General features: G+C 34.7%; 1 protein-coding gene across 1 annotated transcript in view; it reads left to right on the forward strand.

Moving 5' to 3' along the window:
* Positions 1 to 16,995, forward strand: part of UNC13C (unc-13 homolog C) — a 212,384-nt gene that overhangs the window by 79,196 nt on the left and 116,193 nt on the right. Inside the window, exons 7-10 of the mRNA XM_042804059.1 lie at positions 1,921 to 1,999; positions 3,812 to 3,817; positions 10,264 to 10,335; positions 15,201 to 15,420. Coding sequence (XP_042659993.1) covers positions 1,921 to 1,999; positions 3,812 to 3,817; positions 10,264 to 10,335; positions 15,201 to 15,420 — 377 coding nt within the window. The remainder of the gene's footprint in view (positions 1 to 1,920; positions 2,000 to 3,811; positions 3,818 to 10,263; positions 10,336 to 15,200; positions 15,421 to 16,995) is intronic.

A 16,995-nucleotide genomic window follows, 5' to 3' on the forward strand; every position in this document is an offset into this window, starting at 1 on the left:
CACCCAACAATATAGATGCCATTATGCCATTTTACCTTGCCTCTTCTCTGAATTTAGTTCAGTTAAGCTTCACACAAGCTGAACTTTACAAGTCCCCTAACAAGCATGTTCCTAGAAAGTAAATTTGCTACTCCGCATCTGTTGAAAGTAAAGCATGGAAATAAATACTGCTAGTCTATTGTGTCCATTTCTTCCAGAATCCTGTGGAATAGTAAGGGGACCAAATAGAACCCCATTTTATTCCAAGTGAGAGATAAACATTATTGTAGACTTTGCCTGAAAAGCAAACCAACCAACCAAACACCCCCAACAACAGCAAACCAGCCAAAAACCAAATAAATGCCATGATACAAAGCCTGACCAAAGGTCCATCTAGCCCAGCATCCTGCTTCTGCTGACAGTGGCTAAATTGTCAGAAAAGAGTGGGCATAGCATAAAATGGTATTTCTTTAGGATACTCTCCTAGCCTTCTAGTCTTCTAATAGTTTGTAATTCAGAGAGTGCTTAAACCAGAGTTGGTGTCCTTTTTTGTAACACCTGTTAACATATTTCACCTATCTTAAATCATTTGGAGTTCTGATTTATGAGTTCTGTTGGCTTGCATTGATTCATCTTGAAGATATTAGCAGTGGAGGTATCAGAGTAGAGGGATATGTCTGCTCTTGAACTGCTTACAATCTGGCGTATTAGCATTGATTTCAGTTTATATCAGTGTGCCAGGCTGTACATTGTGACAACTGAGGTCTCTGATTCATAATTCCTTTTGCATTTAGCTGCAGCTGTGGAACTGTAACAACTATATCCAACAGGAATCATCAGCCAGAATCTTGACTTAAATAAATACGGAATTTGTCAGCTCTGCTAGTGGCAGTGGATTGTAATCCTCAAGTCAGCAGACAAGTGCTGGGGACAAAGTACTGACCCTTCAGAAGGAAGTGAAAATTCTGTCACTAATTTGAATTAAATCTTTTTTCACCCAATAATTGTGATGTGTATAAATAAAACTAGGGCTTTCAGGTGATAAATTGTTTGATGTGACGTACTTTTTTTATACATAGAGAGAGCAATATAAGAACAGCTGAAAAAGGGTATTTGAGACTGTGCCAAACAGAAGGAGCATGGAGGGGGAAATGTTGCATCTTCAAAAATATGGTATCACAGCTTCTCTGAGAATCTCAAAGTATTTCTGAATTGTATCTGGCAAGCTATATAGGAATCTTGCAACATCCTCTGTGGAAAAAAATCAGGAAGATAATACCTGTGTTACCAGTTCTGAAGAGTCGGGGAGATTGTTACAGGGCCAGTATTCTTCTAAATCCTGTTGATGCCAGCTTTTTTTCTTTGAAATGGCTCTAAGTTGTTCTTTGCTCTTGTTTCCAAGTTGTATGTGAGATCTAATATGAGGTTTAAATGTGTGCTTTATGAAAAAGCTTAAACCAGACAGGAGAAAATAATGATGGTCACCATGGATTATCTTAAAATGAGACTAGTTCTGTTTTCCACATTCACATGGACTCATGAGAAGGTGCAATTATGTTTTTAGTTAGGTATTTTACTCTTTGTATCAAACTTATGGCAGTAATGATATCCTGTACAATGTTGGGCTCCATCTCAACTACCAGATAGACAAGATTTTTCATGGAAAGCTACTGTTAGAACTTCAAAATCCATGGTTAAAAGTTTTAGGAGGTATTAAGCAACCTTTCAGCTACTCTTTGCTTTGGGTGAATGACAGGAGGAAAAGTCAGCCACAAGAACACTCGTTAATTTTCATAACAATTAGAACATTTACCTTCTTTAGCTGAAAACTGCTAATTTTTATTTTTAACTGTAAATACAGATATTGTGAGCAGTTCTTAAGGATGAAAACTTGTAAGCCCCAGGTTTTTATTTTCTTCTTTGCCTTTTCATCTCCTACAGTGCTGGCCGTGGGCTGTATGGAATTGATAGCATGCCAGACCTGCGTAGAAAGAAATCTCTTCCCATTGTTCGAGATGTGGTAAGTAACTTCTGATGTCATGAAACTGTTGATGCATTTGTCAGCTTTCTAGATATTTCATATAATTACTATTGTGCATGTGAATGATAGTTTGTCAACAATTGTTTTATGGAAAAAAGCGTATCTTGAGAGAATGGACTGAGGCCAGTAAAAATCGATTATGCAGTTGTTATAGTGTACTAGATAAGTCTGAATGTCTCATCAAATATTTAGATATTACTTGTGGAATCAAGAAATGAGCATTTCCTGCAATAATAAACTATTCATTTTTGTGTTGAACTAGCTTACAAAACAGCTGTTATTGAGTGCTTGGGATACCGATTGACTTGATTTATTATGATACTGATAACGTACTTTTTAAAAAGCAACTCTGTTTCAGTGTGAGTGTTTTAAAGATTTATGCATACTTTTTGTACAAGATGAGGTATGTTATTTTAGCAGTCATTGTAGACAATAATAATCTAGGCAAATCAATTTCAAAAAGGTGAAAAGAATGGCAGTTCCTTTGAGATTTATTCTGACTTTCAGTCTAAATAAGATTAAGTAGAATCTCTGCTCTGAAGAAATTCAAGTGCCATCCACATTTCTCTTTTCTTTTCCTGAAGTATAGAATTAATAATTCAATAAAATACATATTTAATCTCTGGTGGTGATGAGCACTCAAACCAGTTTCTCATTGTAAAGAAACAATGGGGAGTCAGCAAAAGCAAATTATTACCATAGTCATCTTTAAAAGATCAGTCTTGGAGAAATTATTATTCAGCATATTCTCAGCTAGTCTGCTCAGTTGCTTTACAGTGATACACCATACTATCTGAGTGGCCACAAAGAGGAAGCACAGCAGCCATTTTAGAGTAGAATTCCTCTGAAATCAATTAAAAGTTGGAATTTAGGACGTACTAGAGCCTGCATTAATTGAAACCATCTTTTTGAAAATAGTCACTTCACTGTAAATTGTATTCATGAGTGTAATTTAAAGCTAAGTTACAACACTTTTATGCATGTTAAATAGCACTTTGTTCTTAATTGTTAGAAATGTTTACAGACAGGTATAGCTCAGTACGAGTTAAGATATCAGAATCTTAATATTAACTATTCACTTTGAAAAACATAATTATCAAAGTGAAGCAAAAAAGAAAATTCACATTTTGATTGGTGGAATAAAACTTTAATTTTATTATTCTAATATGTCAGTGATTACTATGTAATGATTACTAATTTACTGTCCAGTCACTGAAGGATAACACCTCTCAAGGGAATTCTACCTTTATTAAGTTTAAGTTGTAGAGTTTTAAAACTGAAATTTATTCTGGAATTTAATCATTACAGACTTACAATATAGGTCCTGACTATATGTTCTTTAACTATAAACTTCCATAAAATAGTAAATTATGTTGCAATTCAGTTCTGCAGCTGGAAACTTTAAACAGTTTTACCAACTTGAGGAATTATTTCAGACTTAATGTAGGTCATCTTCATCTTTGAAAGATTATTTGTATTTGAAGGTATGTGCATTTTAAGCAATCTCTTGTGAGCTCTGAACTTGTAATAGGTTGATTCCAAAATACCTCATTTAAGTCATTATCTTAATTCTCCAGTCCTTGTAAGATGTGATACATTGTAAATTATCTTTTTGATGTTTACTTATATGACTGTTTTAGAAAAACATGAATAATATTGCTAGAAATGAGTGCTAGATTCTTTTGACACTGACTGAAATAGATATCATTTGATTTTTTTTTTTGTTGTAATAAATCTGCCAAATTATTAATATTCTTTATAATTTTTTCCCATCTCGGCTGGATTTTTCAGGCTATGGTAAGTGCTTGTATACTGATAAATGTCCTAGAAATATCATAATAACTCTTAGAGATATAATGAATGTCATATTTTATGATGAGCTTTTAATGGAAAATAGAAAAACTGGTTTATGACCAAGAATTTAATCCTAAATGAAGTTGTGCTTTATGTGAATGTCTTGTCCTCTGTATCATATATGCCAAAATCATTAGAAAAAGTTTATGCCAGAAAGTTATCCATGTGTTCCAAATATCCTTTCTAATGATACAAGCAGATTGTTTAGGACTCAATCGTGATGCTTCCCCTGTGGAACTGAACAGCCTTAGGTACCTAGATAAAGAGAAAGCTGAAAGTGTTCCCTGTTTTTAAATCCTCTTGTATCAATCAACTAAATTGTTTGACCTCTCTTGTAAAAGGTGAATTTCCCAAATCAAATAAAGACTCTTAGGTACTATGTTGTAATGCTTTCTGATAACTAAGTTAATGATTCATGCAAATATTGGGTTTTTTCCACCAACTTTGGCACTTGTAAAGGTCTCTTCTTATTTTCCTAGTCCCTCTGCACTTCCAATTTCTCTGCATTAGTTTTCATGCTTTCAGCATAGTATCTCAATGTAAATTTTATCAAAATTATGTACATCATTTTAAGATGATATCTTTGACTCTCATTTGTTTCCATAAATTCACATTTTGAAGAATCCAGTTTTCAACAGCAGCCTTACTAGTTCTTTTTCTCCTAAATCTCTGAGATGAGGTTTTTTTCACTAATGTGTTGGGACTCTGCTTTCCCTGCTTGTTTTGGATTAAGTCATTAGAGAGGATAAGGCAGTTAAAATCCTTTCCTGAAGAGGAACCATTATCTTTGATGCAGTCATGAATTTCGCTATGGGTCATTATTGGGGAAAGTTCTAGCAGAATATATGTGGTATAGGAGGGATAGACAATGAAAAGAGTAATGTTTGTTCAAGTGGGGTAACAATACAGAGATCTTGAACAGACCTCTGCTTAATGTGGAGCCAGAAAATAGTCAAATGCACTTGATGATGTAATTGCTGTAAATTCTAACTTTAAACAAACATTTGTACTAGTTAAAGCTTTTATTTGAGGTGAGACTGCAACCAGGGAGATGAATAGCAATAATTACAGTGGAGGTTAGAAGTACATAACTCATGGTGGCCAGATAGGGGCAGTGATCTGCCCAGTCATAGACAGAGGTAGCGAGCTCTACTCTTCTGTCTCACCATGCTTTAGTCTTTTCTTCTGCTAATGCAAGTCATCATTTCAAATCTGATGCAAAGTCTAGAAAATTCCTGGTTTAATTTGATTTAAAGATGACTTTATACTGTACAATCACGGTAATTAGGCAAATTTCTTCTTTTGATCATTCAATAATGTATTATTACTTATTTTTATCATTTGATTATAAGAACAAAAGAATAATTTGTAAATCCTTGCTGCTGTTATAAAACAGTCTGCTTTGTTCATACTGTTGAAGTGAACACACCAAATGAAATAACTGCTCATTTCAGCAAAAGCAATAATTCACTGATACTTCATTTTATGTGTCTCCACAACAAAAGAATTTATAGAGGCTAGAACTTGATTATGATAGCTTAAACTCTTTTAAGATTGAAGACATTCATATAAATTGCAGCTGCTGTATTCTCAGTTTTTGTACGTTGTCAGAGTAATCATTAGATAAAAGCTAAATATCTGCATTATTTTACATTAAATCTGCCATTTGCAGTCCATTTTCTTAACTCCTTTAATTATTAATATACAAATTGTATTAAATATTTTAATATTCATACATTAAATAGATAAACCATGAACATAATCAGATAGTATTTGTATATTTGTGGGGGTTTTTAATTCTACTAAATGGAAATCAGAATAATATTATTAGATATCTTTATTTCACACCTGTGTGTTCCAGCAATTAAGAATTAATTGTGGGGAAATTAAGAAATTATTGATGAACTGGGGTTTTTTTGTTGTTTTCCATGACATTTCTGACTAACCTTAATATTGAGAATTATCTTAGAGGCTGGATGGGGCATGCTCTTGTGTCTATACTATAAAAACAAATATGAAGAAGTAAATGATATTAGAGTGGTGTCCAGTAATGATTGTGTAATTAAGGTGAGTTGCCGTTTCCTTTCCAAATATGTTTTCTGGGCTTAATACTGCAGCTCTGTTGAACATTTCAGGATCAGTCATCAACTTTTTTAATAGAAAAATTATGGGAAGGTGGTAAGTAATTTCAGACAATAGCTTGTTTCCTTTTGAGTGATTTCTTCCTCCTTCCTGCCCCCTCCCCCACCTCCAAGCAACAGAGTAAAATCTGTCTTTCAAAATCATAAAGTCAAGATCTCTAGATCTAGAGTGATAAATTACCTGTAGTTGCTCAAAAAGAAACATTTCTGAAATTGTGCATCTTTTAAAAGCTGAAAGCAGTATTTTTTGTCAGATTCACCTCTAGTGATAACTTTTACATTGCATTAAAAATATAATAGTATTTGTAAAGTGGTAACAAAAATTTTGTCATCTTTTTTTTTTTTTTTTTTTTTTTTTCCTGGTGATAGCAGTCTGTAGATACTTTGAAAGAAAAAGAATTATGAAGGAAAAGATGATCAGGAAAACTGAAACTCTCTATAAAACCAGAGGAATGAGTATTGCATGGCACAGCCAGCATTCATGAACAATTGCAAAACATTAGCTTGATTGCTTCTTCTTCCCTGGTACTTCAGCTGCTCAGAACACTGTTGTTTTTCTTTTTTTATTTCATCATGGCAGGTGCCTGTTTTTTCACCCACACAATTTTTTTGTTTAACATGTAATTGTAGCTTGACTCTAATTCTCTTTTACTTATGGTTACCACTTTTTGATGGTTTTGCTAGAATGACTTCTATTGATACTAATTTGTTTATTTAAGCTACTAAGACAAATTTGAAGGTAATACATGAGACTGTAGATGGTGTAAAGGGCTAAAAGGACTTTAGCACAAAGGAGGCTAAGTTATTTTAAATCCTGTATCAGAGATCTGAAAATCATTTTAAAATTAAATAGATGATATTCTGCTTTATCATCTTCTCTTACTGGTTTTGGTTTGTTGTTTTGTTTGTTATTTTTTTTTTTAAATAAACTTGTCCACATGTTCATGATGCAATAGAACCTACATAGAGATCTTTACACTCTGCAGATCAAATGCTCATTTAAGGAAAGACATGAGGTAGTAGTTGAACATCAACTTGAGAGGGGTAAGCAAGTGTAAACTGCTGATGTCCTGTTAAAGGAGAATAGTGAAAGGCTTCATGTTCCTGTTGCTCATGCTGTCCTTTTGATGCTCTGGCAATTTGGACTGACTTCTGGGAGGCCCCAGATGGTTAGCTGCACTTACGTTTCTTCCTTGCTGTTATTTAAAAACAGAAGGGCAGTAAGGGGGAAAGTTTTATTGGTATATTCATAACCTGTCACCTTGTTTCCCATAAATGAGTCTAGCAGCATTTTTTCCCTTTCTCTTTCCAAAATACTTCTCCTTCCTTCATTCCACCCTTAAGAACAGACGCTGTTCTGTGATTGTTCAGTGCTTCAAGCTGTTGAATGATCACCAACTACAGTACTTCAGAACAAAAACATTTTATTTATGGGATTTCTCTTGAAGATGCAGTTTATTCTGACAGTGATGCATAAACGGAAATAATCCTTGTGAATTTTTTCACTAAAAATCTCTGTAAATTTAATCTATAATGACTAGTAACTTTACTGGTTTATCACAGATCCCTCTAGATATCATTTTCTTCTATTATGCTTCTAACATGACAAACATTTTATTAAGAACAGCCTAATTATCTGTTTCCTGTTAGGCTTTGTTATTTTATATAGGACACTGTACTATGATCTTAGGCACATTTCTGCTTAAGGAGCAAATCAGTTAAGCTGCATGATTCCATGAGTAGCCCTTGGGAGAACTGGGCCTCAAGAACACATGACAGAATCAAAATTGCTTACCTACTTTCCTTTTCCTCACAGGAAATAGTATCTGTTTATTGACTTATACTGGTAACATGAAACTGCAGTTCTCCTGATGGCTCATGTACTTTGATATATTGCTGGAGGACAGAACACTGTAGCATTCACTACCGTGTATTCAAGGTTAATGTTATTATTATGCCCTTTGTATTCCTGCCCTGGCAAGTAGTCGACATTGCTCTGTAGCCTGGAATGGCTAGTGTTGTGTAATTTAGACCTGAAAGGATCAAATCACTTTCGGAGTATAAGGGACACAAAGACTAGAGGTCAAAACTATAAAACTAACATTATTGCAGGCAAGTAAATGTAAATATCTACTTTCCAAATAGAAGAAATCTATTCTTCAAGATGGATTAGAATATGGGTTCTTTTAAAATGAATCTTTTTAAACCTAAAACTCTACTGATTATGACAATTGTTTATTTCCCTCTTAATGTTCCCAGCACATTTTTGCTTGCCATTTCTCACTTCGATGTGTGAGTCCTGTAGCATTAGGTTTTCTCACAAAAATTTTGAAAAAGCAAAGCCTGGGCTCTGTTTAATCTTTCCTGTCACTGTCAGGCACTCTGGCACACACTAATGGAATTTCCCATATTCACAGAAATAGAAGGAAAAGATTGTCACAGAGAAGCAAACACAATTGTTTACTTACTAATAACATATCAGGAAGACTGATAGCAAATTAATGGAATAGGCTTGGTAAACTTCTGAGAGTTTAAAAGAAAAAAAAAAAAAAGGAGGGGGTGTTGTTCCTTGCATTCAGTATTAACTGTAATAGGACTGTGATGAATCAAATCAAATATTTCTGTGCCAAGGATGACTTCTTACCCTATAATTGGTTTCTTAAGATTAATAATTTTGTGTCTATCTGCAAGTTTAGCTATTATCAAGGGAAACATCGAAAATTGAATGGGTATGTTCTCAGGGGAAAGGGAACATTTAAAATTAACAATAATATCTCAAAAAAAAATCAATTTAAATGATGTCAGTGTTTAAAATTATAAAATGGCAAGAAATTGGAATTGTCTCTCCACTCAAAGATTAAGGATGCAGTTCTGCTGATGTAAACCTAAATAGCTTCTGACCCAATATGTATTTCACAAAAATAAGAATGTCATATGCAAAATATCATTGAAAGGTCTGTTGTAATAACCTCTGTAGTGGTGGACCACAGAGACCCAGTTCACATTAAGGTGAAAATCTGTATCCTCACAACAGAGGCAGCAACAGATTTATGGTTCATGGGTGGTAGAAATGATCATCCTCACTAGAGTATGAGGGCAGCAGTGTATGACAAAGCAGATGCTGGATTGCAGAAGAACAGAGATAAAGCACAAGTATACAGGCACAAATGGAATGATTTAGAATAGGGGGAGGGATGCACAAGGTCAATTTTGCGCATAAAATACAGTCATATAGCAGTATTATGGTTAATATTTTGCACAGTGGAATAAATTTTACCTGTTTCTGTGAGGCCAAAAGGACTACTGATATCATAAGTGATATTCAGAGTTGAAATATTCTTTGGCAAACACACAGAACTCATTTCACCAGAGTCTTTTTCCTTCTAATCATTACATTCTTTAATTAATTCTCAAGGACTCATTTAGATTACAGGTATATTGCAGTAAGGAAGATAAAATTTCTTTGTTTATTGTATATTAAACGTAAGTTATTTTGAGTGCCTTTGTACATATGATATTAGAGCAGATGAGATTGTCTCTACAACAAAGGACATAGTCTTCAGAAATGGGAGGTGTTCTCATACCCATAACATCATGTGGGTAAAAGAGGAGAGATTAAGACAGAGTTTCAGCCTTTTTTCCTCCTTCCAAGAACCATAGTTTCTGTCCATATAGCTAGTCATAGTATTGGATGAATAGTGTCTTTAAGGAAAAAATTACTTTTAAGTTCCCCAAAGACTTTTTATTTAAGGCAAGTAGCATTTTGTATACACACACGCAGTTTTAAAATGCTCAGTGAGTCACAAAAAATTATCAGGACTGGCAATTTGAACCATAAGACTATTGCAAAATGATCTCCCATGTTGCTGCAGACACAGACAGCCTCCAGATTAGGGCAGGATGCCTATCCTTGTCCCACATTTATTTGGTTGGTAAAGCAGAAAAACAGTGACAGGCTGTGGTTTAAAAACACTGAGTCATAAACCTCTCAGTAACAGGTTTTATATTAGAAATGGCAGTTCAGCTAGGCACTGCTGAAAGAAACAGTGATGATGATGGAAATTGTGCTTGCGTTAGGTACTGAAACCTTAAAAGTTGTGTGCTGCAAACATTAACTAAAAGTTTTTGTAAATCGTACGGTTTTGCTTAAATCCAATAACATCAGTTAAGTACTACTTGCCTTCCATTAGATTCAACAACTGGATTTACTAGTATAATTTTTAACGATTTTGCATTTACTTTAAACAGACACTTGCAGCTCGGAAATCTGGTATTTCCATGGCCATGCTCATCCGGACCTCCATAAACAATGATGAAATGGTAAGTGTTTTCAGTGGCAGATTTCGTTCATTTAGATAGTGGAGAAATTTTTGTTCAAAGCTCTTCAGAAATTATTTCATCCTTAGACGCTCCAAACTGGATAAAACAGTGTATAAGCATTCCATTTATTGCACAGGAACTTTCAGGGATCTTGAGCAGCATTTGCTGCCTGATCCACAGTGACAATACCAGGTTTACTTCTGCTGACTCACATCCCTGACAGTCAGAAGAGGCTAAGCAAGAAAACTTTGTTTTACATAATAGCTACTTGGGGAAACATTTTATTTTAAATTGTCCAGCTGCATCATGCTTTACTTGCAGTCTTTCAGCATCTGTCTCTCTTCATCACACCAAGAGTACAATTAGAATGACAGGACTCTGCAAGAAGGTTTCTGTGTCATTATTATTTTTTTCTGTCATTATAGGTCTCTGGGACATTATTTGATTTTGTAAATGTAACTCCTGATGTGATTCTAGATGAGGAAATATTTCATTCATATAAGAAGTGACCAGGAGATCCTTTTGAAAAATAATATTCTCATAGCTAGTAAAACCTGTGTTATGGTTTTCCATTATTGACTTACATTTTGCAAAAGGAATTTATTTTAAGCAAAGATACAACGGGTGCCATTTTCTTCAGGAATAGTCGAAGTGAGATGCAAACAGATTTACACGGATGAACTAAGCAAAAGCACTAGTTTGAAGGAGTGCCCCTTTTGTGTTCCTTAAATTGCTAGTGCAAACATAGCATTCTAGAATATATCCTACATTGAAAAAAAAAATGAAGTGTTGAATTTTTCTTAAACTGTTGTTAAGCTCCATAGTAGAAGAATGGAAGAACAGAATATGTTGACAGATATTCTGTGAACAGAAACCCATAGCACAAGTATACACATATCCATCATTCTTCTCTGATTTATTGTGAACTTTCTGTGCTTATATGGTAATCATAAAGGAACAATTTGGTAGTGCTCAGCGATGGCTTGATGAGGCAGGAAACAGCTGGTGTTTGAAATGATCTTTCAGTAGGAGCAGTAGTTATTTTGTTCTGTTATCTCAAAATAGAAACAAAGGTTGATAGAATGAAAGAGAACTATGGAATCTTAAAAAGAAGTTAAAGTCTGAGGGAAAATTATAGACAACAAACTTATGCCATGCAAAATAAAGACTTTTTCCATCTATGTTGTAGCTTCTACAAAAATATCTAAGCTCAGTAAAAGACCATAAGATACTCCATATGCTTTACTAATAAACAAACAAATAAAAACATTTATAAGTATTACTACCTTTTGCAACAATAAATATAGGTTCAACTATTAATTTACATGACTCCCCTCATGCAAAAACTACCAGGCTGTGACTCTGGAGGGGTAAAGGTGCAAGTTATGGAGATAATATTTATTGCCAACAAATTCAGGGTAGGAAATAATAATTTGGACTACACTTACAGATTCTGACTTAAGTAGTACTGTTCAGGAGGAAAAAAGAAGGCAGCAAATCTCAGTGAGCAGCTCAATGCAAACATTACTTCAATGCTCTCTGTCGATCAGTAGAAACAACTGAAATATGATTCAGTAAAAATGGAAAGGGACAAATAAGTTGAATGTATTTTTATGCCATTATACTCTTTGGCCTCCATTTGAACCAGGCCATATGAAAAATTGTGCACCAGGAACAGATATTTCTTAAGAAATATTTAAATAAAAGCATTAGTCCAAAGGCAGACAGCAAATATAATTTAGATACATAAAGTTTCATTTGATGAGATAATGTAAAAAGCCACTTGAGAGAAGAGGTGAATAAGAGAAGCCTGTCTTATGCCAGACCTCACTAAACATACTAAAAGGAAGTGGGTACTCTTTCAAGAATAGATGTAATGGTACAGCCAGTAAAACCACATGCAAGATATTTAAAAGAAGTGAAAGGTAATACTTTTCTACTTGGTCTATAAGTAGCCAGCAGAACTTAATGCCCTAAGGCATCATTAAAACTGAGTATAGCAAGATTTGAAAACAACAAGAACAGGCATTTGCAGACATAAAAGGCCTCTCCAGGTAGTCCTCACAAAACCAGATGAAGTGCAGTCACCAATGAGAGTTAAGGAGGAAAATCCCCTTTGGCCAACTTATTCCTCTGATTAAGGCTTTTCTGGTTTTTACTCTCCCTCAACCTTTTCTGGAGGGAATACTAGTCACTCTGATGGAAGCAGGTTATTTGGCTGATTAGATTCAGTATGGAAGTTCTTTGAACTTCTGTCTTTTATTAAAAATCAAATGCCACATACTCCAGAAATTAAAACCTGAGGTTAAATACTTTGAGCTTTGCCACCCAACATTGCTATCCTTCTGGTATAACACATTCATGACACAGTGAGTTTGTATGTTCTCCTGCACTGATCCAAAGACATTTTAAGCAGCTTCAAAGTATTAACTTCAGTGATGCTTAAGCGTGTGCTTTCAGTTGAGGATTCATTTAATTGCTTTGCTGAACAGAGATAGAGCTGCAAGTTTGTGAAAATAATACATAGATGACATTGCAAAAGTATCTCAAGTAGTATATGACAGAAATGAACTTCACTTCAGAGGATAAGCAGATAACTAAATAATCCTCCTGTATATCAACAGTGCTAAATGTTGCCATGCCCAGAGCTCAGTGAATGCATAAGATAGATACATTTAAACAGAGAAAAGTATTAGGAATGAAAGCCTCTGGATGGTAATATAAATCAAATTCCTCTTTATAATTGTAGTTTCTTTATTACCAACAGGGGAAAAATCATGGTCAGCAGCAAAACCAATCTACAAATTTTGTCTTTCTGCTGAAAACTTTGCTTACCCTTAGATGTTTATTTCAAGACCTGTTGACCTGTGACATTTCGTTACTTACTGCCATTTCAGAAATAGATATAAGTTACTGGCAAAATTATTAAATTATTTACACTGTGAAAAAACAGTGAAGCTGAACAGGATGGGAGGGCAGAATTTGTACTGATACTAGTGGAGTTCAGGAGTATGAGGATGTAATCTTCAAAGAAATTTTCAAAGGCCTGGTGGTTTCTGAGAAACATGACTCCTCAACAAGCTGCCTAAATTCACTTTAGGTTGTTTTTGAAAGTTCTTTCTGATCCCTGTAGCTGGTAAGCTGTGACATGGGAGGCAAAGGGTGGAGAAATGCAGAAAGATTAAGTTTGCCATGTTATGTGGCCATGACTAGCCCAGTCCCTCTTAGGGTCTGCCAAATCAAACCACTGCAGACCTTTACTCACTTTCAGGGGAGTTACTAGGTGACTAATTGTCTAGGATCAGCTAAGAAAGCACCCCGTAGAGCAATTCAGTATTTGTTTTAGTCTTTCTTACTATATCAACTTCTTTCCTTAGTTGTTTGGCCAGGCTTCACAAGATGGATGTTGTTTTTAGCGTGTAACTATAGACTTCAATAAGAGCTGCTGCAGCCTAAGCTGCTTAACATTTGTTTTTGTTATTTGTAGTGCTTGAACCTGTGAATCAGTATATTTATGGCTACATGGTAATGGTTTTCGCATGGTAGCAAAAGTCCTTTAATTGATGGCTCTGATTGTGTAACATTATGCAGATATGCACACACAGAAAAATATTTTATTTTTATCAATTTATTATTAGCAGAATATCTCACATGTTTGAGCAGACATGCAGATATATAAAACCAAGATCATGTCAGCATGTTGTTAGACAGACTAATATCTTGCATTATATCCACACAAGATGAAGAGATGGTAGGACAGACTTTCAGAAATATCCCACTTCCCACTGTGCTACCTCTTTTAATATGGTTTCTTCTTTCTAAAAGAAACAATTTATTCATTTATAAGGGAACAGATCTAGAACTTCTAATACATTCATAGCAGCCATGTGTGCATTTAGTGAAAGAAAAAAAGAGTAAACCAAGGTCATTTTTTTGTGTGGTGCTGAGTGCTGCCTAGAGGTTTCTGAGTTTTTCTTATTCCAAATAAATCAACTAGACTTAGTGCCTGAAAACAATCAGCTGGATCTGGGTGCCCGAAAACAAATTGCAAATAAACAAACCAGACCATTGTGGCCATATAAGCCTATGTTTTATATACAAAACTTCAGGGACTGCTTTTTTTTTTTTTTTTTCATCTTATGATTAGCACTAAGGAGCTGATATTCAGGTTGTTTGCAGTACTAACCAGTGAATAACCGATTATTGTTCCTCTACCAGAAGTGGTCATAGGTCCTAAGCTAAAACAGTTCAAGAAACAGGTGTGAATTTTTGAGACTATGGATCATTCTTGTAAAATGCATCTTGGTGCTTAACAAGGAGGTAGTGAGCATGATATTACAGGAATACAGAAAAAATTAAACCATAGAATTGGCCCATTTTTATTTGATGAAGAGTTTATATAGACACAAAGTATTAAAGGATAGCGCTGTATATAATCAAAGTACATTTTGTGCAGTGTGTCTGAGTTCCTGTAGGGAAGTATTTAAATATTCAGAAGTTATGTTAGGTAGTTACTTAAAATGCATCACTGAATGTAACACTAATGATCTTTTTAATTTCTGCCTCAAAATATAAAAAATATGTAGGACTCTGTGTTAATTGACTGACTTGATTGCAACTTAACTCTCCTGTTTCTGTAATCAGTGAAAACAGTCATCCAGGGTTCTTTTGTCTTCAAAGTGCAAGGCAAAATAAGAAAATCAGTATAATCAATATTTTGCAAATTAGTTCATACCTCTATGTATATTCTGATACTTTGTGACATTGTAAGTGTAATGACATATACTTTAGCTCCAGTTAACTTGTATTAAACAATACTTCAACCGAAGTCTTGATTTTTATTTTATTTTTTTCTTACCCAACAGAAAATACATGTCTTCAAGAAGACATTGCAGGCTTTGATCTATCCAATATCATCAACTACACCTCACAACTTCGAAGTTTGGACAGCTACAACTCCCACATATTGTTATGAATGTGAAGGTCTACTATGGGGCATAGCCAGACAAGGCATGAGGTGCACTGAATGTGGTGTCAAATGCCACGAGAAGTGCCAAGACCTCCTAAATGCTGACTGTTTGCAGAGTGAGTACTTCCTAACAGCTAAAGCTTTCTAATATTTCACACCTTTTGATTTTGTGTGTATGCTTAGATATTTCCTGAAATGAAGGGCCAGATCATCAGAGACCAGTGAAGGCATGTTGATGTTCACTGGCTGAGGAGCTAGCCAGAAACTTTATTAAATGCCTACTGTTAATTTTGCCTTTGTCATTGGAACTTGATGAATGTTGCTGGTCAGATACAAAATAATGTTTGGTAGCATCAGTATATCATTTACTTTCCACTGCCTATGGCAACATTCAGAGCAATTTGTAACATGACACAAACGCTCATTGTATTATTTAACTCAAAACACCAGAAATGTCAAAGCAATATGCCATAGAATAGGCAAAACTATGAAACAGTAAATAGGATCTTGTCCTTTCAAAATACCAAACCATGTATGAGTAACAGAAAAAAAATATACTCGTTAGGAAGTTCACTGGGACAATAATTAACAACCTTTTTCTTTGCTTTTTTATTGGCCAAATAGATTCCAGCTACCACAAATTCTCCTCCAAAAATATCCGAGGTGCATTTAAACCATACTTAAATTACAACACAATTATTACACAAGATTCTAAATGATAGAAAATCAAGACCTGCAAACTTTATGATATTCTGATTTTGGAATGGAAGGGGATTTTACATCTCTGGAGTTATTACACATTGTTGACTGTTGATATGTTCCTGAGGTTTTACCTAGCTTCTACATGTAGGAAAAGTACATAGATATTGCAGTCAGGTCTTCTTTCTTCCCACTGTGTTCTCTATGTGAGGAGCTGTCACAAGGGATGGATTCTCATGACTCATATTGTTCAGGAACTAATCACAATTTCCCAGAGCAACTGACCCCATGAAGCATAAACCAGTGACAAATTTCTAAATCAGATCAAACTGCTTAACTCTGCTTAATTGTGATTTTACATTATGGTTGAAACTGGGCTATGTTTGACAGGTGAGCTTTTGATATCATTTCACAAGTGAGAAAAGAATATTTGCTTTGAAAGTCAAATATTATAAGAGTATATTGTGCAACATTAATATAGTTGCTGATGGTGAGTTTTCAAAAGTATATAAAGTAAAGAAGATACTCATGAGCAGCTTCTTCAATAAGTGCAAATACCTTCTGTTACTTAGACAGTAACAAAAGAAGATATGCTTTCGTAATGTCAGTTCCTGTTCACTCTTATTGACTAATTGTCCCATTTCATTCTAGGTACATTTTATGGCTAGCAAAAAATAATTAGTTGCATATCAACTCATTGGTGTCTCTGTTTTAGGTAGTCATTTGACACCTGGCTTCTACTGGGAATCACTTGGCTTGTATTACTTGGACTTAGCAGCATGAAAATGAATTAAAAGAATGATGAGCTTGTACTTCTACTGGCAACAGGATATGTGCAAGTCACTTGCCAACTAACTGCTCATTAAGTTGATGGAGGAAGTAGGAAGTAGAAATAGCTTTCCTAAATGTAATCTCTCCCCTTATGCACATCTTGTTTAGCACTATTTATGTACAGGAGGATGAAACTGATGGAAGAGGGGCACTGAATTGAT

This window comes from Tyto alba, unplaced genomic scaffold (assembly GCF_018691265.1).
Source record: "Tyto alba isolate M040663 unplaced genomic scaffold, T.alba_DEE_v4.0 Super-Scaffold_41, whole genome shotgun sequence".
NCBI lineage: Eukaryota > Metazoa > Chordata > Aves > Strigiformes > Tytonidae > Tyto > Tyto alba.